Genomic DNA, 27,843 nt, shown 5'->3' with positions numbered 1-27,843 from the left:
TAGTACCCAACTATAATAATAATGGATTGGATTTATATAGCGCTTTTCAAGGCACCCAAAGCGCTTTACAATACCACTATTCATTCACACACTGGTGGAGGTAAGCTACGGTTGTAGCCACAGCTGCCCTGGGGCAGACTGACAGAAGCGAGGCTGCCATATCGCGCCATCGGCCCCTCTGGCCAACACCAGTAGGCGGTAGGGTAAAGTGTCTTGCCCAAGGACACAACGACCAGGATAGAGAGCCCGCGGATCGAACCGGCGACCTTCCGGTTACAGATACGCTTCCCAACCCCCTGAGCCACGGTCGCCCTATGGCACATTAATACACATACATTTGCATATAAATATGAACCTTTTTGATACTTTAAAACTTAGTCAGTCTGTGACTTTAACTTTCTTTCCTCTGGTATTGATGTTAGTGATTCATGTCTGGACATTGTAAATATTATGGCCAACCTGACTGCGCAGGATGATCGACTTTAGTTTTTCACCCACACTCATCAGGATTTTTTTTTTTAAATAAACTTATGACACATAACTTGATGACACAGGAAGATGATTGCGTAAATGTTTGCAACTTGAACTAAATCAGTTCAGAAATAAAATCTTTCACATGGTTCAATGTGGAATGACCCCCAGAGTGAGACAGAGAGGCTAAAGCGGGAAGACATGCTGCCAACGGGCTCTTTGTGTGGCAGCCAAGAGTGTTGAGGAGTCACGAAATCCTGTTGCCGTGAACTTGATTCACAGAGCTAACTGAAATCTAACAAACACAGATAGAATTTAAGTGGATGTTAACTAGCTGAAAAAAAGTACATTATACATTGTACTTATTTGAAAAAAGTACATTTTTTCAAATACTACATTAGTATTAGTACAATGTTAGTGCGCTTAAAGGCCAATTAGATTTTTTTAAATCTAAAATAATAAATTTCATATTCTTAGTGACAAGGTTTGCCTTTGAAATCAAAACACTTCAGTTTAACCATAGTACTTGAGTAAATGTACTCTTCTTCCACTAACAGTAAATCTAGTCAACAAGTCAAAAGCATTGTTATAAAAATTATCTTACTGTCATGTCACGTTATGACGTCCACGTGAAACCTCACGTATCAGTCGTGATCCAACAGCGCCATCTATAGACGGAAGTGTACCCTGCGTCTTACCGCCCCGACCCATCACCTCACTGCTGCAAAACACAGCACAGGCCGGGCTACAGTAGTCTGTCTGTGAATAACAACAAGGAACACCAGCAAGATGTCTGACATGGAAGATGATTTTATGTGCGATGATGAAGAAGATTACGACCTGGTATTTATAAATAAAATTATTCTGCTTGCTTGAATATTGTTAACGTTTGTCCGCTGAGCGCTGACACAAGTCCCGACAGTACATGCTAGCTAATGTTAGCGCTTTAGTTAGCCTGCTGGCTAGCACCAAGTTGACAGCGAATGAATAAAGTTAGCTTCCTAGGTGGCTATCCATAGTTGGTTTTGGCTGATATGCTGCTAACTGATATTAATATACTTTAAACACGTAGTTTAAAGCGTATCCAGCTGTCATTTGGATTTGAACTGCAGTCAGGAAAATCAAGTCAACTGGCTAGCTAGCAAGCATGACAATAGCTAACATTAGCTCATGGTTAATATTAATAGAATATTTTCACAGGCGGTCTGGCATGCTTAGTTTTTGCGTTAACTTGCTGAGAGTTTGTGGTGAACATGTGTTTTATACGTTTGAAGTGACTTTTGCGATCTAAGTTTTTACATTCTTGTATACTTAAACTTAGGAATACTCAGAGGACAGCAATTCAGAGCCAAATGTGGACTTGGAGAACCAGTACTATAACTCCAAAGCCTTGAAGGAAGATGATCCCAAAGCAGCGCTTAGCAGTTTCCAGAAGGTGGAGTCATGCGCCAGAACAATAATTTCTTCTCTGTAGCTCTCTATTTAAGTTACTTAAAAATGGAATTTACTAACGTATGTTGACTTTGGTGTGTTCAGGTGCTGGAACTAGAAGGAGAGAAAGGAGAATGGGGGTTCAAAGCACTTAAACAGATGATCAAAATCAATTTTAAGCTGGTATACTTTGTAAAACCTTTCACCATTTTCTTTTACACTTACCCCACAAATTATTGAGAGGTGGTTTAATGTGTTTCTCAACTCTGTAGACAAACTTTCCAGAGATGATGAACAGGTACAAGCAGCTTCTCACGTACATAAGAAGTGCTGTTACCAGAAACTACTCAGAGAAGTCCATCAACTCCATTCTGGACTACATCTCTACCTCCAAACAGGTGTGGATAGACTGTTTGACATGCATATGTTTTGGGGACTTGATGCGTTTACCGTGTTCAGTGTTTTCTAAAATCTACTTCTCTTGTCACTAGATGGACTTGCTCCAGGAATTCTATGAAACCACACTGGAGGCTTTGAAGGATGCAAAAAATGACAGACTGTGGTTCAAAACTAATACAAAGGTATACAACGATTTCCCATTGATTCCAGGTAGTCTTAAATAATTCTCTAGTAAAATAAATGTTCAGACTTTATTTTTTAATTCAGTTGGGGAAACTGTACTTGGAAAGAGAAGAATATGGGAAACTGCAAAAGATCCTTAGACAACTACACCAGTCCTGTCAGGTAATTTGTTCTGTTAATCTTTATTTTGCAGAATATGGAATATGTGTCTTTGGTTTTATCACAGCATTGTCTTGTAGATCTAATTAAATGCAACGTGGTTGCCCGGTTACTTCAGGCTGAGATAATATCCATTTCTTAATTAAGAGTTCAAATAAGTCTTTATTCACTACTTTTGTTATCATGAAGCTGCTGGTATGTTAGAAGCGTATGTATATTTCACAATAGTAATTATTTAATAAATGGTTGCTTCTCTCTTTCTTTTTTTTTTTTTTAATGAACTACAGACAGATGATGGCGAGGATGACCTAAAGAAAGGCACGCAGCTGTTGGAGATCTATGCTCTAGAGATCCAAATGTACACAGCACAGAAAAACAACAAGAAATTGAAAGCCTTGTATGAGCAGTCCCTTCATATTAAATCTGCCATTCCTCATCCACTCATAATGGGAGTTATTAGAGGTATGAAGGCGTAGCTCACAGAGCAGTTGCATAGTTTAATGTGCAACTGCTACACTATATATTGTCAAGCTTTTTGCTGCATAACTTGTGGTTTTTGCTTTTTTGTTTTTGTTGTGGTCCTGGCCAGAGTGTGGTGGGAAGATGCATCTGAGGGAGGGTGAATTTGAGAAAGCTCACACAGACTTCTTTGAGGCCTTTAAAAACTACGACGAGTCTGGAAGCCCACGAAGGACGACATGCCTGAAGTATCTGGTCTTAGCAAACATGCTTATGAAGTCTGGAATTAACCCCTTTGACTCTCAAGAGGTGGGAATTAGTTGTTTTATAATTTTTTGTAAGGTTGCTTTCCGTAAATGGTGATAGAGTGTATCTAGTAATATAAACAACACACAGATTAGCTGGTTGCCATATGTTTTTGCAGGGTTTGTTGTTGTTGTTGTTGTTGTTGTTGTTGTTGTTATTTTGAAAAGGCATCCAGTGGATTTTATTCATTAATTTGTAAGTTGAACTGTTTCTACACGAAAAAAAGTGCACATGCAGAATTACTGAAGCATTCATGAAACGTGCGAACTGCTAATATTGTTATCGGGTTAATTTGTTTGTATGCATGATCTGAGGCAAGGCTAAATTTTTAAATACTGATCAGTCACAGATTTGTGCGTGTAACATTCGTATGCATTGTTAATGAATGAATAATGTTTTATGCTTAAGCTGCAAATAAGTCCTTTTTTTCCCCCCCAAGGCCAAACCATACAAAAATGACCCAGAGATCCTAGCGATGACAAACTTAGTAAGGTAAGCATGCATTCATATTCTATTCACTAATAGTACAGCATGCATCACAAAGTTAGTTAAGCGCACAAATTGTTAAACATAAAAAATAGTGCAGGTGTTGTTTAATCCAAAAAACACCTTTTCCGCTAGTACTTACTCAGATCGACTCAATGCAACTAGACTCTACTCTGTTTTGGTCATTTTCCTTTAGCTGAAAGTCCCTCGATGACATTTGTATGCAACAGGAATACCACAGCAACAGTGATGGTATATATTCTGGTTGGTGTATTGCTTTTTGTCAGACACGGGGACCATGGTGTTGTTTTATTTTTTAGCCTTTTCTCCTGTTGTGGGGTTTCAAAAATGTCTGGTTTGATTTTCATAAACGAGATGCTGTCGCGCCTCATTAAGCGATATCACTGACTAGGCAATCGGTGGCTAGTCTGTTGATGTCGCATCTTTGGATTGCCTCAGATCAGTTGGAACCCTTGCTGAATAGGTTTTTAAAAAAAAGTACCTGGTACAGGTACTACCACCTAATGGAAAACCCTAAGTCGGTACTAGTTAACAAGGGCTATAAGTTATTACATACAAGTAATAAGAATAATCTAGTCCTGAACGGGTCTTAAAACGAGTTAAATAGAACATCAGATGAACTACAAAGTATGACATGTTATACTGTGTCGTCGTTTATTTAACAAAAAATAGGGCAAAATGCAGAAACGGTATGCTGAAAACAAAGCTTTTTTAAAAAAAGAGGAGTTCATTGTTGATAAAATGACTGCAAGGTGCCCAGGTTACGTGGCACTTTGCAAGGCAAGCTGACCGCCCCCGTGCTTGACAGTTGATATGAGGTGTTTTTCCTGATATGCTGTGTTTGGTTTTCTTAAAAGGTTGTGCTTTCTGTTATGGTCTCCACCTTAGCCTCCTCTAGCCAAAGGATATTGTTCCATAAGTCTTGTGGTTTGCTCAGATTTACTTTTGCAAACCTAAGCTATGCTGTCATGTTCTTTATAAAGAGAAGATGTTTTATCCTCGCAGATCTTCCAAACAAGCCATACTTGTTCAGTCTTTTCCTCATTATACTGTCATGAACCTTGACATTTAACGTGTTAACTGAGGCCTGTAGAGTCTGAGATCTAGCTCGTGGATGTTTTTTGCAAAATCTCTGAGCATTCCACAGTCTGACCCTGTTGGGATGTTCACTCTTGAAAACACTTGTCTTGAATTTTTTCCACTTGTGAAAACAGTGGTATGGCAGACTTCATATTGTTTGGAAATTGCCTTAGAAACCTTCCCAATATGATGAGCAGCAACACAAAAGATCATTGATGATGCCTTTCATCCTTGGCATTGTGTTAACACACACCCAAATGCTCCAAACTGCCAAAACATCTGCTTTCATAGAAGTGGTCACACTTGCTAATAATCAGTTAATCAAGCATATTTGATTCACAGCACGTGCTCCTACTTACCTTCTGGATTTCTATGGAAATAGTAAGGATGTATTTAGTTTTTCTCAGACATTGCTTCTGCATTTTGATTTAGTTTTTGTTAAATAAATAATGACAATGTAGAACGTATTGTTTTGTAGTTCATCTGAGGTGATATTTACCTACCTGATCCTTAGTAGTTGTATTTATCTGCTAAGGGCCAGATTGTTTTTATTACATAATGATCTCTATGATCACTGTGTGGTTGTTGCTTGCACACTGTCTCCAGCTCCGTCACTAAACCGTGTCTGTAAGGAGAGAACAAGCTTTAACACAAAAAGAGACTTTTAACTGGCAGAGATTGCCATCAGTCCCAGGCACATCATGTATAAAAATCATTTCTCGGAAATCCCACGTTCTATTCAGGTTTACTTAGGGTGTGTGGGTTAATAATTTAAGTTGTGCAATTGCATGCTAGTTGTAATCGTTTTTAATAGCCTGAACAGTGATATATTAACAAAATTAGTGGTAGTAGGCTTATTCATAGCAGCTCGCAAAGCAGTAAGAGGATTTTTATAAATGATCAGCCCATATTTTTTTTGTCTTCCTGAAACTTTTACTGGTCTTCTGCTTCCTCTTTTACACTCTTTAGTCTGCATGTTTGCATAAACAACAGGCACAATCTTGTGTTCTACGATTAAATTTAAGACTTATTACATAAACAAGAAGCTCGGAATGCACGCTCAAAACTGCAATAAGAATGGTGTTTACATAAAAATGTAACATTTTCGCAATGTGTTTGACAGCTTTCAGGATGAGAGTTTGTGTGTGGGTCACGGGGACACCATAAATACAGTAAAACAACAGTGACTGTTTTCCCTTTCAGCGCCTACCAGAACAATGACATCACTGAATTTGAGAAAATCCTGAAAACAAATCACAGTAACATAATGGACGACCCTTTCATCAGAGAGCACATAGAGGGTGAGTGGTGAACGTGACTTCAGTCCACGTGCTCAGTGAATGAGTTTGAAAAGTGTATCTGATTATGTGATGTTCTGTTGCAGAACTCCTGCGCAATATTAGAACTCAAGTACTTATTAAACTCATCAAACCGTACACAAGAATACACATCCCTTTCATATCAAAGGTAAGACCAAGGGCAATAAAGTTGTCCCATACATTGACTCTGTCTGTAGTCTTTCCTCTTTAGATAACCATTTATGCTCATTTGAATTTTTTTTAGACCTTAAATGGGTTCTACTGAAAAGCATTCACTCATATTCAAGACCAAAAGGCTGAATGTGGAGTACAGAACAAAGATGGTGTTCAGACAGAATCTCATGTTGAAATGTTGTTGATTCTGGTTATACGTCACATTCTTTATTATCAGTCTAGCAGTCTTCGCTTTCAAAACTGAACACAGTGTATACACTATGGGAAGAAAGGTGTAAATGTGACTCAGGTGTAAAAAAAGCTCCATTACTTTTAGTTTAACATCATTGCCTTGGAATGTGCAGCTGTCATTCCGGCACAGATGAAAGGAGCTGATTTGGTGAGAGGCATACGTTTCTGACTGAAAGGAAAATTTGGTTTCCCTTCCCAGTCTGTCACTGTACTTTCAGTCTTTAAAGATTAATGGAATCAAGTATAACAGAAGTAAATAAAATACTGTTTTGGCATCAACATAACTTTATCCTGATGAAATCAGCATATGGAAGTCAACAGGTATATAATCACATTAATGGATCTCCAGAAAGAAGTACTAAAATAGTATGGTTCTGTGGTATAATATGTAAAAATGTGAATTCAAACAAAAAAAAGAACTGAAATGTACATTGTAGGTTTATTTCCCCTGTTTATTTCAACCTTGATTAGCAACGTTTGGTTTAAAACAGAAAAGAGAGCTAAAGTGTCTGATAAACTGATAATCTTCACATAAGTAGGGGAATTATTAATAATTCAGAATGTTTAGGTATACTTGTTGGCGTGCATCTGAGTGGATCGGTCTTCACTTCTTCCTTTGTGTTTCAGGAGCTGAACATTGATGTGTGCGACGTGGAGAGTTTGCTGGTGCAGTGCATCTTGGATAAGTAAGCTTCTCACATGTGTGCTGAGAAATTGAGCAGAAAAAAGATCCTTCCTGTAGATAGATGTACTTCCTCATATTTTGCATCCTTTGGCCAATAAGGGAGTAAGGCGGGTATGAATAGACAGTTTCAGTTAGATCTTCAGTTTAATTTACAGTCTTACTGTAACAGTGACCTTACGTAAATGCTTGTGTAAATGACATGCCAAGATGTGAAAACAACACACAGCGTGTTTTTACTTTTAGTCATTTTCTTGTTGTCATCTGCAAGGTTTTGCTACAAGATTGAAAGTATCAGGAAAAGAAAAACCACAGTTATTATTTTCTTTTCCTAAATATGGTTTCAAAAACTAAAATCTTTATGTTTTGCTTCTTTGTCTTCTCAGTTATTCTGCCTCTGAAAGGAGGGCGTATGTAATCGCTTCCTTCTGCTTGTTCCTCTGTTTGTCTATTTGTTAGTAATCTAGTGTCCACAGTTTGCAAGATATCAAATTTTGGGTGATGTTAGATTCCAATAATGAGCTGATTTAATTTAGGTGGAAATCAAGTTCAATGTGAAAATCAGTAAAAACGTTATATTACTCACAATTAACAACAATATTCTGGGTCTTGGAGGATATTAGTACCTATGTTGGCTTAAGTATTTGAACCTTGACGGACCTTGTTAGCGCCCCAAGGTCATTGTTGACTTTGGAAAGAAAAAAAAATTCAAGAAACCATATAGGGTAGTCATGACAAGGCATGGAGAGGGCTGTACAAAAAACTGTTTTATTTTTTTTCTCATGCGCTACAAAATGTCACAGTGATGCCATAACAGGGTGATGTCATCATATTGTATTAAAAGCAAAAAATTTAGTATAGCCGTTGCTCTTCGTTGGGTATTTACACTCGCTGATTGGTCTTGTGTTCTGTATTTTCTTATGTGTTTTTATTGTATCACATGGTAATGGTATTTTTAAAAATAAAAATTGCATTTTAGTGCTGCACTTTTTAAAAATCCACTGAACTCCTATATAAAATCAAGTGGAAGTCTTGTAAACACACTGATACTTTTCTTTCCTTTTCCTTCACAGCACAATCCATGGACGAATTGACCAGGTGAACCAACTACTAGAACTGGACTACCAGAAAAGAGGAGGGGCTCGTTACACAGCTTTAGACAAATGGACAAATCAGCTGAACTCCTTGAACCAAGCCATTGTTAGCAAGCTCACATGATGGCCTGTAAAATCAAGAGACAAGGAGAAATGGCATGTTTGAATACATCCATAAAGTTATGCTACTGTGCTCCTTCAAGTTTATCCTCTGAGTCAAGAGGCACAGCACAGGCTTTGAGAATGCGTCAATATCAAGAAGACCTCCAGCACTCTTAAGACAGTGTTCAGAGTGTGTTGTTTTGTGCTGATAAAAGGAAATCACTGGCACTTGTTTTTGTTTTCCGTGTTCCTAATTGGCAAATCCTTTCATGTGCAACACAAAGTTGCTTAAGTTGTGAAACAAAACCTCCAAATGTGTATGAAAACCTGTACACAGTATTTTAATGTATGCTGTTGCCTGTTGGTAATAAAGATTTCTCTCAGCACTAAATGAGTTCAGCTGCCTTTGACTAGCTACAAACTTTGTGCTTTGGGAATTTGATCAAGTAGAATTGAATAAATAAAGGTTTTGAAACTGTTAGCATTGAGATTCATTAGCATTTTCTTTCGTGTTACTTTGACTTCCCCTTTGAAGATTTTTTTTGTGCGCTCGTGACGTAAAACGGTTTCCAGTCGCTTGAAACTTTTTGGACCTCAGCGGCTTCCGTTCCAGGTGACACCCATTTTCCCCCTGACAGCAGTCTGCTCCTCTACACCAGCTACTCTGCTGAGAGCGCAGCTAGCTGACGCAGCAGCAGCAGTTAACGGTGGGGGTCTGCTTAGAAACTGGGTGTGAGTGACTGTTGGTTATTAATATTTACAATGAAGAAATTAAAAATACTTCAATCCTGACGTCCACACTGTGGTCGATGACGGTCTGGCGCGGCGTCGGTGACTGACATGGACGCGAGTGACAACAAGGTACAGTTTATTTCAAATTGGTGTGGGGGTTTTTTGGAGTGCTGCTAACGCTTTAGCCTTTAGAAATTGATAAATAACGTTAGTTTATATCGAGGCCCCAAAAATTCGGATCCTTTTTGCATTGCTCTTAAAGCGATAGTGTAATTCAAATGGCTTCGTTGCGTAAATGAGCTTTTTGGTGTCATTATTCGTACTAAAGCTACAATGAGCTTCGGTGTTTTGTCAAGCGACAGCAATAAAAGCACTCCTCTTATTTGGCTAGGAAGCTAATAGTAAAACGGCTAACGGCATTTAAAGCGTTAAGGGCGATTTTTTTTAAGGTAGCACACGGTGTGTTTGTTCTCTATTGTTCCAGCATTTTTGTTTCTGGTCATTTTTTTTTTTTTTTTGTCTTGGGAATATATCTGTGGCAGTACTCCAGTGGTTATGGACAGACTTGCTTAAATGTTAGCACGGCTTGCTAACTAAAGCTAACACCTTTGCTGTTCTTTGAGGGTGCTTGTCATTTTAGTCAGAGCGATAGATGGGCGGTAGCAGTACTTTTTTTTTTAAATTAACTGTGTAATTGTGATCGTAATTTCTTCGAGACTTCAGAAAAAGGTTTCAGTCAGGTGGGTATGTTTGCATGTTTGCTGTTGTCATCGGAGAGGCGGAGAGGTTTCATGAGTCGTCAGCAGAGGAATGTCTGGTTCTTCTGCATGTCTGTCATTCCTCTGACGCTGTTAGCTATGCAGAAAGTTGACTTTTCTGTTCGGAGGCTTTTGTTGCCAGTCTCTCAAAATAACCTGGCATCAAAATCGCTCCCTCCTGGTGATTTTTCTGGATGAGACAGGTCAAATGCGATCCTTTTTTCTAAGAAAATACATGTGACAATGCTGATGATGTTCTTCTCCTTAATTTATGTGTAACATTCTCGCTGTCCACCCTGGTTTCAGCACACAATCGCATGCTGTTTGCCGGTGTTTGACAGCAGCTGGTGTGAGAATAAATGCTTGCACAAACAAAGGCTTGTGAGATCAGTAGCCCCCCAGTCCATCATCCCCAAGGGATGCACATCTGGGTCTGACCTCATTGCCCTTTTTTCAATCACAGCTGACGCATTAACCATCTCAAAAACGAGGTTAAATCAAGCTATGAATTCTGACCAGCTATGTCTTCCTTCACATTGTTAGCTGGATTCTCTACTACTGTTCAAAATGCAAGATTCACCCAGAGTGCACACAAGGCCTCCATATTGTGGCTTGGCTGATAATTAGCTTATCCTGTCGTACTGTCCCTACTTTATCCTCTCAAACTTAATCCTGTAACATCATCCTGTCAGCCATAGTATGCAACTGCATACATTTAGAACTACTGCTGTAGTTCTCAACTCTGGGGGAAGTATCGTTCTGGTCATGGACATTGCTACCGTTCTCTGGGGGTCTGGGAGTTTCAGAATCTTTCATTTATGGCTGTGTGATCGTCACCAAACTGGCAGAGCAGGCTCCATTTACCATAACGCTCTTTAGATTTAATGAGCTCCATAGGTTACATAAGAAAAGGTGGTAACTGCCCACAGACAATAGCAGTGGGAGACAATAGCTGTCTGTGACATCCCCTGGCTGCACTGATACTCCATTCATGCATCCCGACCACAGTTTCACAGAAGTGAGGGGCCATCTTTGTACTCTGAACTCTGTCACCTCTCTTCATCTTTTGCAAAATGGCAACTTAGACCACGGTCTCAGAGGTGTGTCCGGCTCTTGTAAACAATAAAGGAAAAACTAATGATGCACAAGAGGGGTAGTTATATTTGGTCCGTAGTGCTTTACTTAATATTTTGCATTTTGTTAATATTAATCAAATGTATTTCAAATCAAGTCTTTTTTGGGGGGCCTCAGGGCATTAGTGTTTTGCTTATTTTTCACCAGGACCTCTTGTTTGTTTATTTCGTCAGACAAGCATTTAAGGAGCATGTAATAAGCTGTAAAGCGTCTTTGGTGACATGATATTAAGTAAAGTTTTTGACTTCTACTTTGAATGCAAATTACTTCTAGACAAATGGCAAAGGAAACATTTTGAGGAGAGTTTGGAACTGAACTTTTAACTTATATTTTGCTTAATTTTTTTTAAATTATTGTAACGTTCAAGGCCTCAAACATTATCTTTGAATGTATGATTGCGATTGCCCTAAAAATAAAAATGAATAGAAATTGCTAGTTAGGTAACACCCATTATAAATGACATAAATGTGTCATAAAAATATTCCAAACTCCTCTTGGCTTCAGTCGACCATATAAACGGCAAGTGTTCTGTGTATGTCTCCCTTCCAGTTGGGTGTTAAGTCATATCTGATCTCAATGAAGTTTTATGTCCTTGTGTTAAGGCCCTCCTGTTTGTTTGTTTTGTTTTTTAGCTCTTTAAGACTGTAAACCAACAGAAACTGTATGAGGAAATGTGTGGCATAGTTTATGATTACTACAAAACACATAACACTGGTCAGTCTGCTGGTAGTCAGTGAATTGCACTTTGTCTCTTTTGGATGTTTGCTGCTATAGTATTAATGTTCCTGGGTATAAATTGTCCCCTGTCAGTGTTGTTTTGCAGTGTTTTTAGAATTAAGGTTGTAAAGTGTTTCCATTAGCTAGAATTTTTTTTAACATGAGAGCGATAGCTTATCAATCATCACAAACCTGCCCGGGCAGAGAACATAGAAGGGTTTTCATGATTATATTGTTATGACCTGTTGCTTCATTCTACAGCTATCTCAAGTAGGTGTGGGGTTGCAATAACAGTACAATAATGTTATTCATTGCTCTCTTTAGTTACATGTGTGGAAAATGTGATCAGCTGGCTCAGTGACTAGTTAGAATTTGAAAAATAGATCTTAGGTGGAGATATGTTTCCGTCTTCTCATGGAGCCAAATATTGTCTGCCTTTGTTCAGCATCTGTCATTAATCTTTCTTCATTCATCTCTGTGCAGAATGTGAAGCTTTCACCTGAAGTGGAACCGTTCATCCCACAGAAGAAAGGTCTTGACGGATCACTAGTCAGCATGAGTCTTTCTGGCGAGGCAGGTGGAGGAGGGGGCGGAGGCAGTGGAGGGGTGGAAAGTACTCCCATTCCAAGCTACCTCATCACCTGCTACCCTTTTGTCCAGGAGAACCAACCCAACAGGTAGTGTTACTCTCCCAAAATGAGGGGACATTTGGGTATGGTTGAAACCTTTAAGGCTGAAACCCCAACTCTTGTCTCTGAGCTGATGGGACTGGTGGTTCCAGTTCAGGATAATTATGGATTTTTCCAGTGTTGCTAGTGTTGAAATATCGCACCCTGTAGCATTGTGGGAAGTCTGGTGACTTTTGAACTGCATAAGAACAATCTGCTCTCTTCTAAACTGTTCGCCACTACTTCTATTTTTGGAGTAACTCATTTATTCTTTGTCACTAAAGTCATTGAAAAAAACACACATTTCATTCCCAATGTTGTGCTTCACAAAACGAGATGCTGATCAGATCCTTGAAACAATGCGCTGATTCTGAACCATTACATTGCTCTGTAATGTAAGACTGTTTAATTATGAATGGAAACCTCCATAGCTTTAGAGAGTTTATATCGAGGGGTAATCTGTGTTTCCAGTCCCTCTTTCTTTGTCCTGAGTGATCTGTTATATCCTGCGAACATCCGTTCTTTTGTTTCCTTCCCTACAATTTGAATGCAAGGAAATGCCCACTATAGCAGGCTGGCTGTGAAAATGTCAACTGGATCGTTATCACCATTTGTGTATTTTGTGCATGTACCCTCTTACAAACCAGCATTACATATGATAACCTTTCCATTATAGCCCTCTTATTTTGTAGAGGACATATTAATCAGTTGTCCCAGCAGTGCTACATGTTTAAAAAAAAAAACGAAGACACGTTTTAAACACTGGAAACAAATTCCACAAAGTAGAGATGCATTGGTATATAAAAAAATTTCAGTATTTGCCGATATTTAGCTAACATGCAATGTTCTGTGGTGTACTGTATGTTGTTGTTTAGTGTGCTCAGGGAAGGGAGTATTGTTCTGTTTAAGTTGTTACAGAAAATTTTTAGCTGGCTTTAGACAGCTTTCCACAAAAACCCTGTGGTGGAGAAGACATGCTTGATTTTCATGGTTGCGTTTAGTTGAAAGGGTGTAATATTGGTAATAATCCAACATGTCATTTTTCTGCTACTCCACAGGCAACATCCCATGTATAATGGAGGAGAGCTGCGCTGGCAGCAGCCTAATCCTACCCCTGGTGGTCCATACCTGGCCTACCCAATCTTGTCTTCTCCCCAGCCGCCTGTCTCTAATGACTACGCTTACTACCAAATCATGCCTGCGCCATGCCCACCTGTGATGGGCTTCTACCAGCCCTTCCCTGGCACCTATCCAGGTCCAGTACAAGCTGGAGTGGTCAGTCCTGTGTCTGCAGATGTCAGTGAAAGACCCATGGCACTGGGGCCAGCATATGGAATGACCAGTCAGCGGGGGAGAGGCATGGTCCGGTCTAATGTTCTCCCAAAGGTGCAGAAGATCAACAGCTTTATTTGGATTTTGTTCTACTGATGTTATTCCACACTAAAACGTTTGCCCCCATTTATCTCTATCAACTTTGTGAGAATGCCCTTTCTTTGTTCTACAGCAACATTTGGGTGTGTGCCAGCCTACAAGAGGTCGTCGGCCTCCAACCAGGAGTGTAGCTGTACAGAAGGAGGTGTGCACCTTAGGGCCGGATGGCAGGACTAAAACCGTAATGTTGGTGGATGCAGCACAGCAGACCGGTACGAATACTGTGGCTATAATTAAAGATATGTTTAATTCCTAGCACTCAGGCTGTATGCAGGATTTATGTAACAATAAACAATGTCAAATAAGAAAGACTTTTAAGTCTGAAGACTGAATAATCTGAGTTCAAATATGACTACGGTCAGTCATGTTCCTTTTTTCCTATCGCTTGAAGGAAGCTGAAGTTGAACACATTCCAGACTTTGTTAGAGTTAATTGCTTTACGTAACAACAAGACTCTTTCCTGTCAGCGAGGAAGTAGGACACAATACCAGTAAGAGCTGGGTCTAGTCCTACAGGTTGATGTTGGTGATGTCTGTGCTTCTAAAGAAAAAATAAAAACAAAAAAAAGTGGAATGCTGATTTTCTAGTTAGAGAGGTTAACCTTTCGCAGACAAGTATGTCAGCAATATTTCTTTTGCTTGAGTGAGCTAACAAGCCTGTTTAAATAGTTTGACTCCACAGCTGGGATTTTACAACCATATAATAATAAAATGTCACATTGATGGTCGGAGTAAAGTTGACTGAAGTTTTATTACATTTGACGGTCTAAGTTTCCTCTACCTTGTCCTCAGATTTCCCAGGTGAGGTATCAGGGCGTTGTGCTGCCGAGCGAGTAAGTCCTCTGCTGTGGAAAAACCGAACAAAGAGAAGACGGGCTTCCCATCCAGCTGAAAGCTACAACGAGACTGGTGCAAGTGAAGCCGATATAGACAGTGATAGCGGCTACTGTAGCCCCAAACATAACCAGGGAACCGGGGCGATGCAAAGAACAGCAGAGAACGCAGCAGCACCCATGGTATGTTGCCTACTGACAAAGTCCTCCAAAACCAATAAACTTACCTTTGAAATATATATTTTATCAGCAAAGGATATTTTTAACTCTAATCATGTGAAGGATAAAATAAACAAAGCTGTACAGATGTAAGATGGGAAGAGGAAGTTGAATATTTTTAAAGTCACACCGAAAGGTCAGTTACAGTGTCTCTAGCTTTAGTAATGTGATATCTGTCAAAATATGTTCTGATGTGTACTTAGAGTGGAACTTAAATGATTGCTTTAGAGCAACACACAGCCTAGAAGCTGCATAAGCCTAAGGACTAATGAGCGAAAGTGATAGGTAGCATGTACATTTTTCATCAGATGTAGCTTAAATTAATTTACAATTTTACAGTAAAGGTGCTGAGGGCACTTTGAATCAGAGGATTTGTTTTTGTTATACTTGGAAAAAGTATAATAAAAGTATAATGTAGTATAAAGTGCCACATTTCCAAATTTCTCTTTTAGTCTATTTTTTCTTTTTCATGTTTGCTATTATAGTTATAATAGAGCCAATTTAAGTACATAGCAGAGCTGACACCAATGAGGGAGCTGTACTAAAGTCTTTAAATTTATTTGCCCACGTAGTGAAACACACAAATGGCTCAGCTTTTTTTTTGTCCTTTTGTCTGTGTGTGTTATAGGGAGTAGAGGCTGGTGTAATGACTGGTAAGTTTGGTCTAAGATATTTTCTGAGCTCAATTTCACTTTGTGTTTTATACTGATATCTATTACGTATCCTGTAGTTATTGTATTAAAAAGGATGGAGGTGCTCCTTTTGTATGAGAAATACTTCCCCCCCCCCCTTTATATTTACTAGCAGGTACCTGGGTAAATGTAGCATCTCAGGCTACCTCAAAGTCCTGGGTGGACAGAAACGGTCAGTTTCACAGAGCAGATCAGAGGAAGAATCCCGAGCAGAGAAACTTCTCACAGGTAAAATAGATCCCAGTGGAGCAGAGACAGACTTGTTCAGCATAATGTACTTTAAAGAGAAATAATTGTCATGTTTCAAAATTAAATAAATCATTAGCATTCTTCTTTTTGTTGTTGCCATTTTTAGATGCCTTGAAATACTGAGTCAGCTATATGTGTGAATTAGTTTATTTTGCTATTTTTGCTCTGGCCTCCTTTCCCAACAAGTTCCCCTCCTTTGATACTAGCTACACAAATAGACCGGGGTTGAGAAACTTGTTGAATATCAGTGGTACCCTGTCTGACTGGTGTGTTCACTCTCTGTTTCTGCCTTTCAGGATTACCACAGTGGGTGTCAAGGGCGTATGCCACTCAACCAGTCGGAACAAAGACATCCGCCAGTAGCAGTCACAGGCACAGACCTCACTCCAGAGCCCCTCTACTTTGAGGTGAGCGAGTGTTATCTGTGAATATCTCAGTACTGTTACCATGACATGTCTTTTTTTTTTAGAGAATTTGAATTTTGTGCCAAATGGATTTCTGTGGATTTGCTAGGATGAAGATGAGTTTCCAGATCTTGCTTCTGGTGGGGCCGCTCAGCGCAGCAACAAACCAGAATCAACTCCAGCTCAGACACATACGCAACCTAAGCTGCCCAAAAACCTGGTAAGGCAAAACCCCTTTTGAACACAGTTCTGTGCCATCATTTGAATATAAGGGCTGTGTATGTGTCCTTCTTATATAGGGAGTGCAGAATTATTAGGCAAATGAGTATTTTGTCCACATCATCCTCTTCATGCATGTTGTCCTACTCCAAGCTGTATAGGCTCGAAAGCCTACTACCAATTAAGCATATTAGGTGATGTGCAACTCTGTAATGAGAAGGGGTGTGGTCTAATGACATCAACACCCTATATCAGGTGTGCATAATTATTAGGCAACGTCCTTTCCTTTGGCAAAATGGGTCAAAAGAAGGACTTGACAGGCTCAGAAAAGTCAAAAATAGTGAGATATCTTGCAGAGGGATGCAGCAGTCTCAAAATTGCAAAGCTTCTGAAGCGTGATCATCGAACAATCAAGCGTTTCATTCAAAATAGTCAACAGGGTCGCAAGAAGCGTGTGGAAAAACCAAGGCGCAAAATAACTGCCCATGAACTGAGAAAAGTCAAGCGTGCAGCTGCCAAGATGTCACTTGCCACCAGTTTGGCCATATTTCAGAGCTGCAACATCACTGGAGTGCCCAAAAGCACAAGGTGTGCAATACTCAGAGACATGGCCAAGGTAAGAAAGGCTGAAAGACGACCACCACTGAACAAGACACACAAGCTGAAACGTCAAGACTGGGCCAAGAAATATCTCAAGACTGGTTTTTCTAAGGTTTTATGGACTGATGAAATGAGAGTGAGTCTTGATGGGCCAGATGGATGGGCCCGTGGCTGGATTGGTAAAGGGCAGAGAGCTCCAGTCCCACTCAGACGCCAGCAAGGTGGAGGTGGAGTACTGGTTTGGGCTGGTATCATCAAAGATGAGCTTGTGGGGCCTTTTCGGGTTGAGGATGGAGTCAAGCTCAACTCCCAGTCCTACTGCCAGTTTCTGGAAGACACCTTCTTCAAGCAGTGGTACAGGAAGAAGTCTGCATCCTTCAAGAAAAACATGATTTTCATGCAGGACAATGCTCCATCACACGCGTCCAAGTACTCCACAGCGTGGCTGGCAAGAAAGGGTATAAAAGAAGAAAAACTAATGACATGGCCACCTTGTTCACCTGATCTGAACCCCATTGAGAACCTGTGGTCCATCATCAAATGTGAGATTTACAAGGAGGGAAAACAGTACACCTCTCTGAACAGTGTCTGGGAGGCTGTGGTTGCTGCTGCACGCAATGTTGATGGTGAACAGATCAAAACACTGACAGAATCCATGGATGGCAGGCTTTTGAGTGTCCTTGCAAAGAAAGGTGGCTATATTGGTCGCTGATTTGTTTTGTTTTGTTTTTGAATGTCAGAAATGTATATTTGTGAATGTGGAGATGTTATATTGGTTTCACTGGTAAAAATAAATAATTGAAATGGGTATATATTTGTTTTTTGTTAAGTTGCCAAATAATTCTGCACAGTAATAGTCACCTGCACACAGATATCCCCCTAAAATAGCTAAAACTAAAAACAAACTAAAAACTACTTCCAAAAACATTCAGCTTTGATATTAATGAGCTTTTTGGGTTCATTGAGAACATGGTTGTTGTTCAATAATAAAATTATTCCTCAAAAATACAACTTGCCTAATAATTCTGCACTCCCTGTATCAGGCAGTGATACCATCCCTGACATAAAACATGAACAGATGTGCCATTCTATTTTTTCTACATTAATAGTTAAATGTGATTTATATAAGCAATTTATTTTATTTTTTATTTAAAAAAAATAGGAAATGCAAACGTTTTGATATAATGGCTAACTATTACTTCATACTTTGTGTATATAGCAAAGTGTCCAGCAAGATTTCTTTATCTAACTAGTGTCAGTGCACATCACCTCCTTAAATAAGTACAAACATTTGGAGTGTATCCTCCTACTCACCATCACTCAGTTGTGACACAATTATGTCTTTCAGTGTGTAAATGTAGTTGATAATTGAAGTTGTACATGATTGAGGGGAAATTGAGAGTGCAGTTAAGATGTACCAAATCACACACAGGATGGAAAAATTGTTTTCTGACAGCTGGATATTTTGTTGTTGTTGTCCCCTGATGGTTGTGTATCAATGCAGCCAAATCACCAAATATTGTATTGGGAAATCTTTGCATCTTTGCTAATGTGTGCATCTACTTTCATAACAGCTGGAAAATCTGCCAGAAAACTCCCCTATCAACATTGTACAGACACCCATCCCCATCACCACTTCTGTTCCCAAGAGGGCCAAAAGCCAGAGGAAAAAGGCTCTTGCTGCTGCCTTGGCCACTGCACAGGAATATTCTGAAATCAGCATGGAGCAGAAGAAACTACAGGTATGAACTCTGCTTATGTTCCCTGGGCTGGAACAGGCTGGAACTCACCACTTCATGGCCTTAAAATATTATATTATTATTTTTAGCACACAAACCTGGTATTCTTCAGTTGTAATTAACCTTTTAAAAATTCTATGTACTTTTTGTCTCTTGTCATCTGACAGGAAGCTTTTATCAAAGCAGCAGGGAAAAAGAGCAAAACCTCTGTGGAGCTTGACCTGGGAGACATGCTGGCAGCTTTGGAGAAGCAACAGCAGGCTATGAAAGCCAGGCAACTCACCAATACCAAGCCACTGTCTTTTACAGGTATCGGGAAAGTTAATCATATGTTAAAAATTAATTATACCCACACGATGGATGTGAACATATGCAGCAAAGCATTCAACAGCTATGAGATCCCTTTTATATCCTGTGACGTTTTGCATACAGCATGGATTTTGCTACTTTGAAAAAACTAACTGCACGAGAGGAAACGTTTTTCCTAAAGCATTTGTAACTGTTCTTAGTGGACATGGATCTTTGGCATTAATTCTACTGCAGTTTGTCGTGTGTTTTCAGGCAGCTTGCAGGATAAATCTGAAGTACTCCATTTAACAACTATGTAGCAACTGGCTGCTTTGAGTTACAAGCTCTTTGCCTTCTGCTGTGCATAAAGTGCAGGAAACTTCAAGCTGCACACAGTGGGGAGCAGCTGTGATTGGCATGTGGTCGAAGTTAGGCAGCACTTAATTTGCTTTGCATTTTTTTAATTGGCAGAACATGGAATTTAAATGTTGCCCACCTGCTCATGTTCATGTAATTGCAGGAAGCAAAAATCGTGATCAAGATAAAAATTTGATTTGTCATGCAGCCTTGAACCAAACATCACGACCCCTATGTTCACACACATCTACATATACTTAGATTTCATTCTCTTTGTCTGCAGTTGGAACAACTACTCCCTTCCACAGCTCAGGCTTTACCAGTGTGCCGTCTATGTTGAGGGGTCATCAGCAGTCGCACTCGACCCCGCAAAATCCCTTGGACTCCACTGCACCTCGTATAAAGAGAGGGAAGGAGAGAGAGATCCCCAAAGTCAAACGACCAACAGCCCTCAAGAAGGTTAATAATTTAAGAAAGTATATTAAAATTCTCTTTAAGTACCTTTGTGTTAGACATTATTTTTTCTCTTTGTTTATGTAGATTATTTTGAAGGAACGTGAGGGGAAGAAAGGGAAGCCATGTGCAGAACAAGAGTCATCAAGTCATGACGAACATGGGGATGAGTGTCTACATTTTACTGATGATCTTACACAAGAGCCTGCTTCTCAGGAAGGTCAGTGTCATTACCAAGAAGTGAAGTAATTCAGTACCCACGCTTTTCTTTTTTTAATCCGTTATAAAGTTCCTCATTCTTATTTGTGGTCTGTTTTTTGTGATCCAGAAAATGGTCTGAGTGTGCCCAGTGATACATCCCTTTCCCCAGCCAGTCAGAACTCTCCTTACAGCATCACCCCAGTGTCCCAAGGTTCTCCTGCCAGCTCGGGTATCGGAAGTCCCATGGCTTCAAATGCCATCACAAAGATCCACAGCCGACGTTTCAGAGAGTAAGTGCTCACTATTACCCCGCGTGAACTGAAAAACTGTGACTATCGAATGGGGCAGACCTTTAGTAAGAAATGCCTGGAATGTCTGCAAAAACCCAGTGTGGTAACAAAACTGGTTAGTAAAGCAAATACTTGCCCCACTCAAAAATCACAGAGCCTCTGCTTATAAGACGCATACTCTGAATGTTATCGGATGTTTTTAAGGGCGGATCTGTACAATAAAGAATTGTAGAGTATGGCACAGATGCCGAGCGCATTGTCCTCTCTCTGCAAAAATGTATGCCAGCAGTCACAAATACAGCATTGTCCCTCTCTGGCCCCTGATGTGGGCCTATTGTGCCAACCCACTCGTCTAGAACAGATTTAGCTTTTAAGTCTTCAAAAGGCCTCTGTAGCCACACTCCTCCTCTCAGCTATGACCCCCGGGACACTTGTTCCCCAGACCACACCAGTAGAACTTCCAGTAGCAAAGTATAGTAGCATAAGCATTATGAACAAAGAGGCAAACAAAGCTGTCATGAAGAGCTGCATAAACTTTGAAAGTCATTTAAAGCCTTGTAGGACATAAGTCAGTCCCAAGTAGATATCTCCTAGTCCTTTTTTGTTAGCCATAAGACACTCTTCAATTAACTGTTACAATTAAAAGAATGTTTAGCATTTTATTGTCATTTTCTTTCTTTCTCCCTCCCTCTTCTGCAGGTACTGTAACCAAGTGCTGAGCAAAGAGATCGATGAGAGCGTGACTTTGCTGCTACAGGAACTGGTTCGCTTCCAGGAGCGAGTCTACCAGAAGGATCCGACCAAGGCTAAATCCAAGCGTCGCCTGGTCATGGGTCTCAGAGAGGTCACCAAGCACATGAAGCTTCATAAGATTAAGTGTGTCATCATCTCTCCCAACTGTGAGAAGATTCAGGCCAAAGGTGATTATTGCAGTACTACCTCCAGCATCAAGCCATATTGGGTCATATTGTCTAAGGTCTGACCAGCTGAGCTGCCAATAGGTTTGAGTTCATATGATTATTTGTTAATATATTTATGTTGCAATTAGAAATCAGTCACATGTTGCAGCTAACAGAGAAATGTCTGTTTTTAAGGACCATTACAGCAGTTTTCATATTTTAGCTCTCCAGCCTGTTTTAATTCACTGTTTGTGGCCTAATAGAGTCATTTTCAGGAACAACAAAAAAAATAAATGATAAAAAAAAGCTAAATAAAAAAACTATACTACTTATTTAGCACTAAACAGCTCACACACTGAGCAATGACGAAGCTCAACCAAAAATGGATTCAAGAAGGGGAATGCAGTACCTGTGTTTGCTAGGCCAATGTGGTTATTTTGTTGCCACGAGATATTAGAGGTACTATTGCATTACCACAAGTAATGTGGTAATGTGTGACCATAAGATCAAATGCACATAGCCACATGTTAGTAATGCATGGCCACAAGATATGTCATTTCCTGCTGGCCATACTGGACAAGCTCTGCAGTTATTATTATATGAAAGCCGGTTTATCTGCTTTAGATTAATTAGATTTTTTGAGATCTAATTAGGGCAGGTTACCATCACTGATTTCTACAACTAATTCAATTCTGATTCACAAGGTCTCGATTTCATTTTATTCTATTCATTTTTGACTCGGACAGTCAGAAAAACCAGAATTATGAGCATTTGTCTTGGACTTGTACTATCTAAACCTTGTAAATTAAAAATATTTAATTCCAAATTATTTGACTATTTCTTTGCAATTAGATCGTTTACACTGAGTTTGTATGTACAAAAGCAGAGCTGACACTTGTTAGACTTAATCAGAGGTGCAAGCATCACAGCAGATGCCTTTGTGTCAGAGTAATTGAGGATAAAACCAAAAAATATGAAGGAGATTTTCCTGGCCAGGCTTTTTATAGCAGATAAGCACCTTGAAAATATTCTGCAGTAGATCAAAAACGGAAGGAAGTGAAGCAGAGCAAAGTTACAGAGGTTTTATTAGAGACACAGCAAAGTGCTTTGTGATTTGGCATAATTTGTAAAAGTTTACATTTCTTCAGTACTGAACAGCAGAAATTAGGCTTTCTTGTCGGGGAGGAAAAAACAAAAACCCAACACTGAACACAAAAGTAGACTTGACCATAAAAAGCAAACAGATCTTTGATGGGAATCTGGTCTTGAAGTCAAGTGAGAGAGAGGAGGAAGTGTGATTGTTATCATGGTGGAAGTAAAATGGCAAAAGTAAGAGGGAATACATGACAATGTTTTTCAAACATGACGCGTAGTTTTTGTTTTCTTCTGCTGCTGGATCAGTGAATTTTGGTCAGAGAGTAACAAAACGTGCAGTTTGGGAATCTGTGAGATATCGTCTTTCACCACCCGACGGCATGTCCGCGTATGTGCCGTTGTGTGACCGGGGGAGTCTGCGCTTTGTGTATACGTTTTTGCGCAGAGTCTGTTTACCTGCTCTTTAATTGTTTGCTGTTTTAGCTATCTGGCGGTTGTTGAAATTGTTTTGTGAGCTTTAAAGATTCTGGTGTTTCTGGCAAAATACATTTATATTTAAAAATCCATGCATTGTACTGTGTGCATATTTTATTTATTTTACCACGGTGTATTAACCCGTGATCGTCACTCATGTCTGTGTGTGTGTGTGTGTGTGTGTGTGTGTGTGTGTGTGTGTGTGTGTGTGTGTGTGTGTGTGTGTGTGTGTGTTGGTTTTTTGTTTTGTTTAGTTTTCTCTTCTTCCCGAGTGTGATACATTTGAGTCACTGATTGTTTTTCTGTGCTGCAGGTGGTTTGGATGAAGCTTTATACAATGTAATTGCGATGGCCAGGGAGCAGGAGATCCCGTTTGTGTTCGCCTTGGGCAGAAAAGCTCTCGGACGCTGTGTCAACAAGCTGGTGCCCGTTAGTGTTGTGGGCATTTTCAACTATTCTGGAGCTGAGGTAGGACACTCATGTCATTTTAAACCTTTATCCACATAATCTGCCCAAGTTGGTGATGATGATGAGCTCTCTGTATCTTTTTGTTTGTTTGTTTGTTTGTTTGTTTGTTGTTGTTTTTAAATGCCTTTCTCAGGGACTCTTCAACCATTTAGTTTCTTTAACCGAAGAGGCTAGGAAGGCCTACAAGGACATGGTGTCCGCTCTGGAGCAGGAGCAGGCTGAGGAGGCTCTGAAGAATGACAAGAAGGTCCCTCATCACATGGGGCATTCCCGCAACCACTCTGCTGCTTCAGCCATCTCCTTTTGCTCCATCTTCTCTGAGCCCATCTCAGAGGTTAATGAAAAGGAATATGGTAAGCCCTGTTTCTGTTTCTTTACTATTTGTTTTATGTTATCAGTGTTATCAAAGAACCTCTTTGGCAGTAGTAGCTGGTTGGAGTAGAGTTCTGTTTATCTAAATGTACAGTATATTAGTTGTTACAAACCTAGGTTTAAAGGTCGAACAGAATTTTCTGTGGATAAATCCTGGGGATGGTGAGATAATTAATGGGGAAACAAGGTAGGCAACACTAAGGTTTAGAGAAATATGGTTGTTTTCTTCGACTTTTCATTAATTTAGACTTTTTTTCCTGAATAAAATTCAGATAGTTCTATTTGGAAGTATTAACAACTCAAACATGTGAAAGGTTGGGGACCACTGGTGTAATGTTTTTAAGCTATTGTGTAGTGTGTAGTTTATTGAGTTACTTTCCTCACCTGTAATGTTGGTGATCTGAGAAAATGGACCGTGTGGTTGTATTTTTCCTTCAGAGACCAATTGGAGGAGCATGATGGAGACTTCTGATGCCCCAGAGCCTGTAGACAGCGAGCTGAGTCGCCCTTCACCCTTAACAGGCACCCAGAGAGACAGTCAGGCCCCGCCAGTTACCAACAACACCGCCCCTCTTGGCGCTACCGTTCCCCAGCCCAGGGCTCCGGCTCCAGAGAGAGATGAGGTCCGAGCTGACGACAGGCTGGAGCTGGCCTCTCAGCAGAGCACAGAGACAGGCTCGTTGGATGGAAGCTGCAGGGGGCCGCTGAACTCATCCATCACTTCCACCACTTCCACCCTGGTTCCTGGGATGTTGGAGGAGGCTGAGGAAGAGGAGGATGAGGAGGAGGACTACACTCCTGAACCCATTTCTGTAGAAGTGCCCACTCTGAGCAGCCGCATTGAATCCTGGGTGTCCAAGACCCTGGAAAACCTCCAGCTGGGAAAGAGCCAAGAAAGTACTGAAGAGGAGGAGGAAGAGGATGGAGAAGAGAGGGTACAGAGTGAGGATGATGAGGACCTTGATTCAGCAGAGATCACAAAGACAAAGATGGAAGGCAAAGAACAAGCGGAGGCTAAAAAGCCCACTGGTTGAAATCACTTACACACGTACATTCCCTCCTTCTCACACATCCCTCTTCACAGCAACCAGCAGCCCTCCTCCTTTGTGTCTAGCCCCTGACACAAGTCATAATCTCAGGTATCCACCCAGCTGACCAATGCTCTCTCACTCACTCACTCACACACACACACACACACACTCACACTCACACATTACAGAGAAACTGACCAACGTAAAACCACACAGAGTCACAGACCAAACAGCTAACAAAGTCTGAGGGTTATAGATTCACACCAAAACTCATCTGATGATTTTAAAAGGATGCCCTCTTTATTTTTCTTTTCATTTTTTTTTTTTTTTGGCCCCATAACCTGCAACACTTGAATATAGGGTGGAGCGTTCCCTCCTCCACAGCTGAACTCTTTCAGAGTCAGGAACATTTGTGGGAGCGAGCGATGAGCGCTCAGTGACGTTGAGCTGGTGTCTGCAGCTCACAGAGGAGGAAGGTTGGAACCTTTCAACTCACATCTTAACTTTATTCAGAGCTCGGAGGGTTTTCAGCTCTGCAAGTATTTGTGTGTTTGCGTGTGCGCTTTGGAGGCACAGTTTGCATTTATTTTGCTCTGTCCTTTGGCTTTAGCTATGTAAATAATGTGTGTGTTTGTGTGTTTAATTTCACCTCGCTGCTCCAGGAGGAAAAGAAAGAGAGAGGGCATTTCTTTATAACTGCTTAGTTGGCAATTAGCTTTCATCACCGAATATTACAGTGTCAGGGGTTCTGTCTTTGTACCAAAACCTCTCCCGCGCATCAGTTGTCTGTGTTTTTTAATGTTTAAATAAATAAGTGTCTCATTCTGTATTCAGATGATTTAAATTACTTAACTTCTAAGAAGCAAATCAAGCTTTGTGAATATAACCTTGTCTAGGTGGTTCTACTACAATATGTAATGTTTTGTCATATTGATCTTGCCTATTGTCAAATTATTTGGGGTTTGTTTTCCTCTGAATGGAGTCCTAGTTCCTAGATGCTGTCCATGCTTCATAAAAAAAACAAAACAAAGAAAAATGCTCCTGTTTTTTTTCCACTCACTCGTGTTCTCTGATGGCGGGGCTCTCAAGCCGTCTCTTACCAAGGTTCCCAGCATCATTATCATCAACACTGAGATCTTTAATCAATCCCGAAAGTACATTTTCCCTAGTAAATTATGAGACACAACTTGGTTGTTACTTTCTCAATAGTAAAGCACTGAGCCTGTGTGTGTAGTTTACAGCTTCATGAAATAATTGGGAAACTGGATGCTGGAAGACAAACGTGTGAACTAAAGAAATTTGTCTTTGCCCCCCCCCCCCTCAAACAACATTTGATTAAAACTAAAATCCTCAGTGCTTCACTACCGCTAGTTAAATAAGTCATCACCAAGTCATGCACATGCCTTTGTAAATATAATTGTACAAAGGAGATTTTGATTTTGCATTGTATTAAAAAATACAATCATCCTGTTCTTCAAGCCATTTGGTGGGTTAAACATTGTAATAGTTGGAATCCAATTAGATAAAAGTATTCGATCGTGAATCATGGAGAGGTGTTGGCCCGTCGACAGTGATGCAGTACGTCAGGCTGTATGCAATGTGGAGATGGGACGCGACGGTGTACTGAATATCATACTTGGGATTTTGAAAGTATTTCTAGTTTGATTCAAGGTACGCTGTGTAGGCATTTTTTTGGTATGACTTCCATCAAAGTGTTTAAAGTATGTTATTTGACAGCAAATGTGTTTTTTGCACTATGTAAATACAGTACTGGTAAAGGTCTTGTAACTAATGTGAACAAAGAAAAAAAAATGGTTCAATGAAGTACTTTTTTCAGCGTGTTTCTCATCTTTACATGGATATTTAAGATGGTCTCCTTAAGACTGTACATCATTAACAGCATTGTTAGAGGCTGTTTCTCATTACCCTGTTGTCACTCTTAACCTATGGACTGATGATTAACATCATTAAAATGTTGTTTAAGAAAATCTTCTGACTGGTGCCTCATCTTCTCTCCTTTGTTAACCTAATTTGGGTTCATTTATAAAGAGCCAAATGTGTGTTCTTTCATAAACACATGCAGCCTGAAGATCCCCACAAAGAAAGAAAAATGATCACAATAACAAGGTTAAAAGAACCAAACACTAAGTTTTAAACCAATAAAAGATGAAAAAGTCTAGAAATTAGATTAGTTAAAAGTTCAAATGAATGCCAAATGAATCAAAAAACACTGCACAAGAGCTGAAAAGGAACAACAGAATTAATCCGCTATGAGTTTCATAATAAAACTGATTTTGCTCTTGTGGTCGTAAAGGGATGGACATGTTAGCTGCTGCTGCTGCTTCAGGATTCAATATGTTGTGCATTCAGAGATGCTCTTCTGCTTACCTTGGTTGTAATGAGTAGTAATTTGAATTTTTCTCAGCCCAAAGCAGTCTGGCCATTCTCCTCTGACATAAGTATTTTCTCCCACTGAACTGCCGTTCGCTGGGTATTTCCCCTAGAAAACAAAGTATTCTGATTCTGATTTTCTCTTTTTAAGATCATTCTCTCCAAACCCTAGAGCTACACTGATTTGCTGCAGCGTGGTGGTTGCCGTAAATGTGCAGTTGAACAGAGCTACCAAACAAAGCAGCTCCGAGTTTATAGTTAACAGACCAGCTGATTACTGAAAAAAGTGGTAGCAACATCATATAGATTGTAGTTTTAATAAACGGCCACTAGGAAGGGACAAAACTCTGCCGTAGACATCACTCAGATTTCAATATTGCATACTCTTTGACAATAGCTAGTGGTGTGTAATTATTATTTTATGGAAAAAGGTAAAGCTCCATGGTTTAAAATGCTTTTACTGTGGAATTTGAGAGTATGGCTGCACCGCTGCAATCTGAAAGACAATCTTTCAATCAGGAATAACACCAGTA

The 27,843-nt window shown here is 40.0% G+C and overlaps 2 protein-coding genes across 3 annotated transcripts; both read left to right on the top strand.

Annotated features, from left to right (window-relative positions):
* Positions 1-1,148: 1,148 nt before the first annotated feature.
* On the top strand, positions 1,149-9,078 carry cops2 (COP9 signalosome subunit 2). Its single transcript, XM_004543501.3, has 13 exons — positions 1,149-1,314; positions 1,793-1,906; positions 2,008-2,085; positions 2,175-2,300; positions 2,394-2,483; positions 2,569-2,646; positions 2,931-3,105; positions 3,233-3,411; positions 3,848-3,900; positions 6,199-6,296; positions 6,380-6,462; positions 7,347-7,405; positions 8,475-9,078. The coding sequence occupies exons 1-13, from the start codon at positions 1,261-1,263 to the stop codon at positions 8,617-8,619; spliced, it is 1,332 nt and encodes a 443-aa protein (XP_004543558.1). The 5' UTR covers positions 1,149-1,260; the 3' UTR covers positions 8,620-9,078.
* A 137-nt stretch (positions 9,079-9,215) lies between these two features.
* On the top strand, positions 9,216-26,909 carry secisbp2l (SECIS binding protein 2-like). Of its 2 annotated transcripts, none has more exons than XM_004543500.4 (18): positions 9,216-9,458; positions 12,422-12,615; positions 13,665-13,992; positions 14,111-14,249; positions 14,829-15,052; positions 15,717-15,741; positions 15,896-16,008; positions 16,326-16,436; positions 16,543-16,653; positions 18,827-18,994; positions 19,159-19,300; positions 19,920-20,095; positions 20,177-20,309; positions 20,418-20,580; positions 21,280-21,500; positions 23,362-23,516; positions 23,650-23,869; positions 24,327-26,909. In XM_004543500.4, the coding sequence occupies exons 1-18, from the start codon at positions 9,438-9,440 to the stop codon at positions 24,920-24,922; spliced, it is 3,240 nt and encodes a 1,079-aa protein (XP_004543557.1). In that variant the 5' UTR covers positions 9,216-9,437; the 3' UTR covers positions 24,923-26,909. The 2 variants fall into 2 exon arrangements, with proteins under 2 accessions (XP_004543557.1, XP_004543556.1); XM_004543499.4 differs by having other exon boundaries at positions 15,893-16,008.
* Positions 26,910-27,843: the final 934 nt, after the last annotated feature.

This window comes from Maylandia zebra, linkage group LG1 (assembly GCF_041146795.1).
Source record: "Maylandia zebra isolate NMK-2024a linkage group LG1, Mzebra_GT3a, whole genome shotgun sequence".
In the NCBI taxonomy this organism is placed as follows: domain Eukaryota; kingdom Metazoa; phylum Chordata; class Actinopteri; order Cichliformes; family Cichlidae; genus Maylandia; species Maylandia zebra.
Note: the sequence above shows the minus strand (reverse complement) of the source record. Positions and strands in the feature narration are given on the sequence as shown.

Bases quoted from the DNA above. Each gene is read 5' to 3' on its own strand.
- secisbp2l (XM_004543499.4), top strand. From the start codon at position 9,438: ATGGACGCGAGTGACAACAAG. The intron at 14,250-14,828 runs GTACGAATACTG...CCTTGTCCTCAG, and splicing joins GGATGCAGCACAGCAGACCG to ATTTCCCAGGTGAGGTATCA. The intron at 15,053-15,716 runs GTATGTTGCCTA...TGTGTGTTATAG, and splicing joins AGAACGCAGCAGCACCCATG to GGAGTAGAGGCTGGTGTAAT.
- cops2 (XM_004543501.3), top strand. From the start codon at position 1,261: ATGTCTGACATGGAAGATGATTTTATGTGCGATGATGAAGAAGATTAC. The intron at 6,297-6,379 runs GTGAGTGGTGAA...GTTCTGTTGCAG, and splicing joins CATCAGAGAGCACATAGAGG to AACTCCTGCGCAATATTAGA. The intron at 6,463-7,346 runs GTAAGACCAAGG...TTTGTGTTTCAG, and splicing joins ACATCCCTTTCATATCAAAG to GAGCTGAACATTGATGTGTG.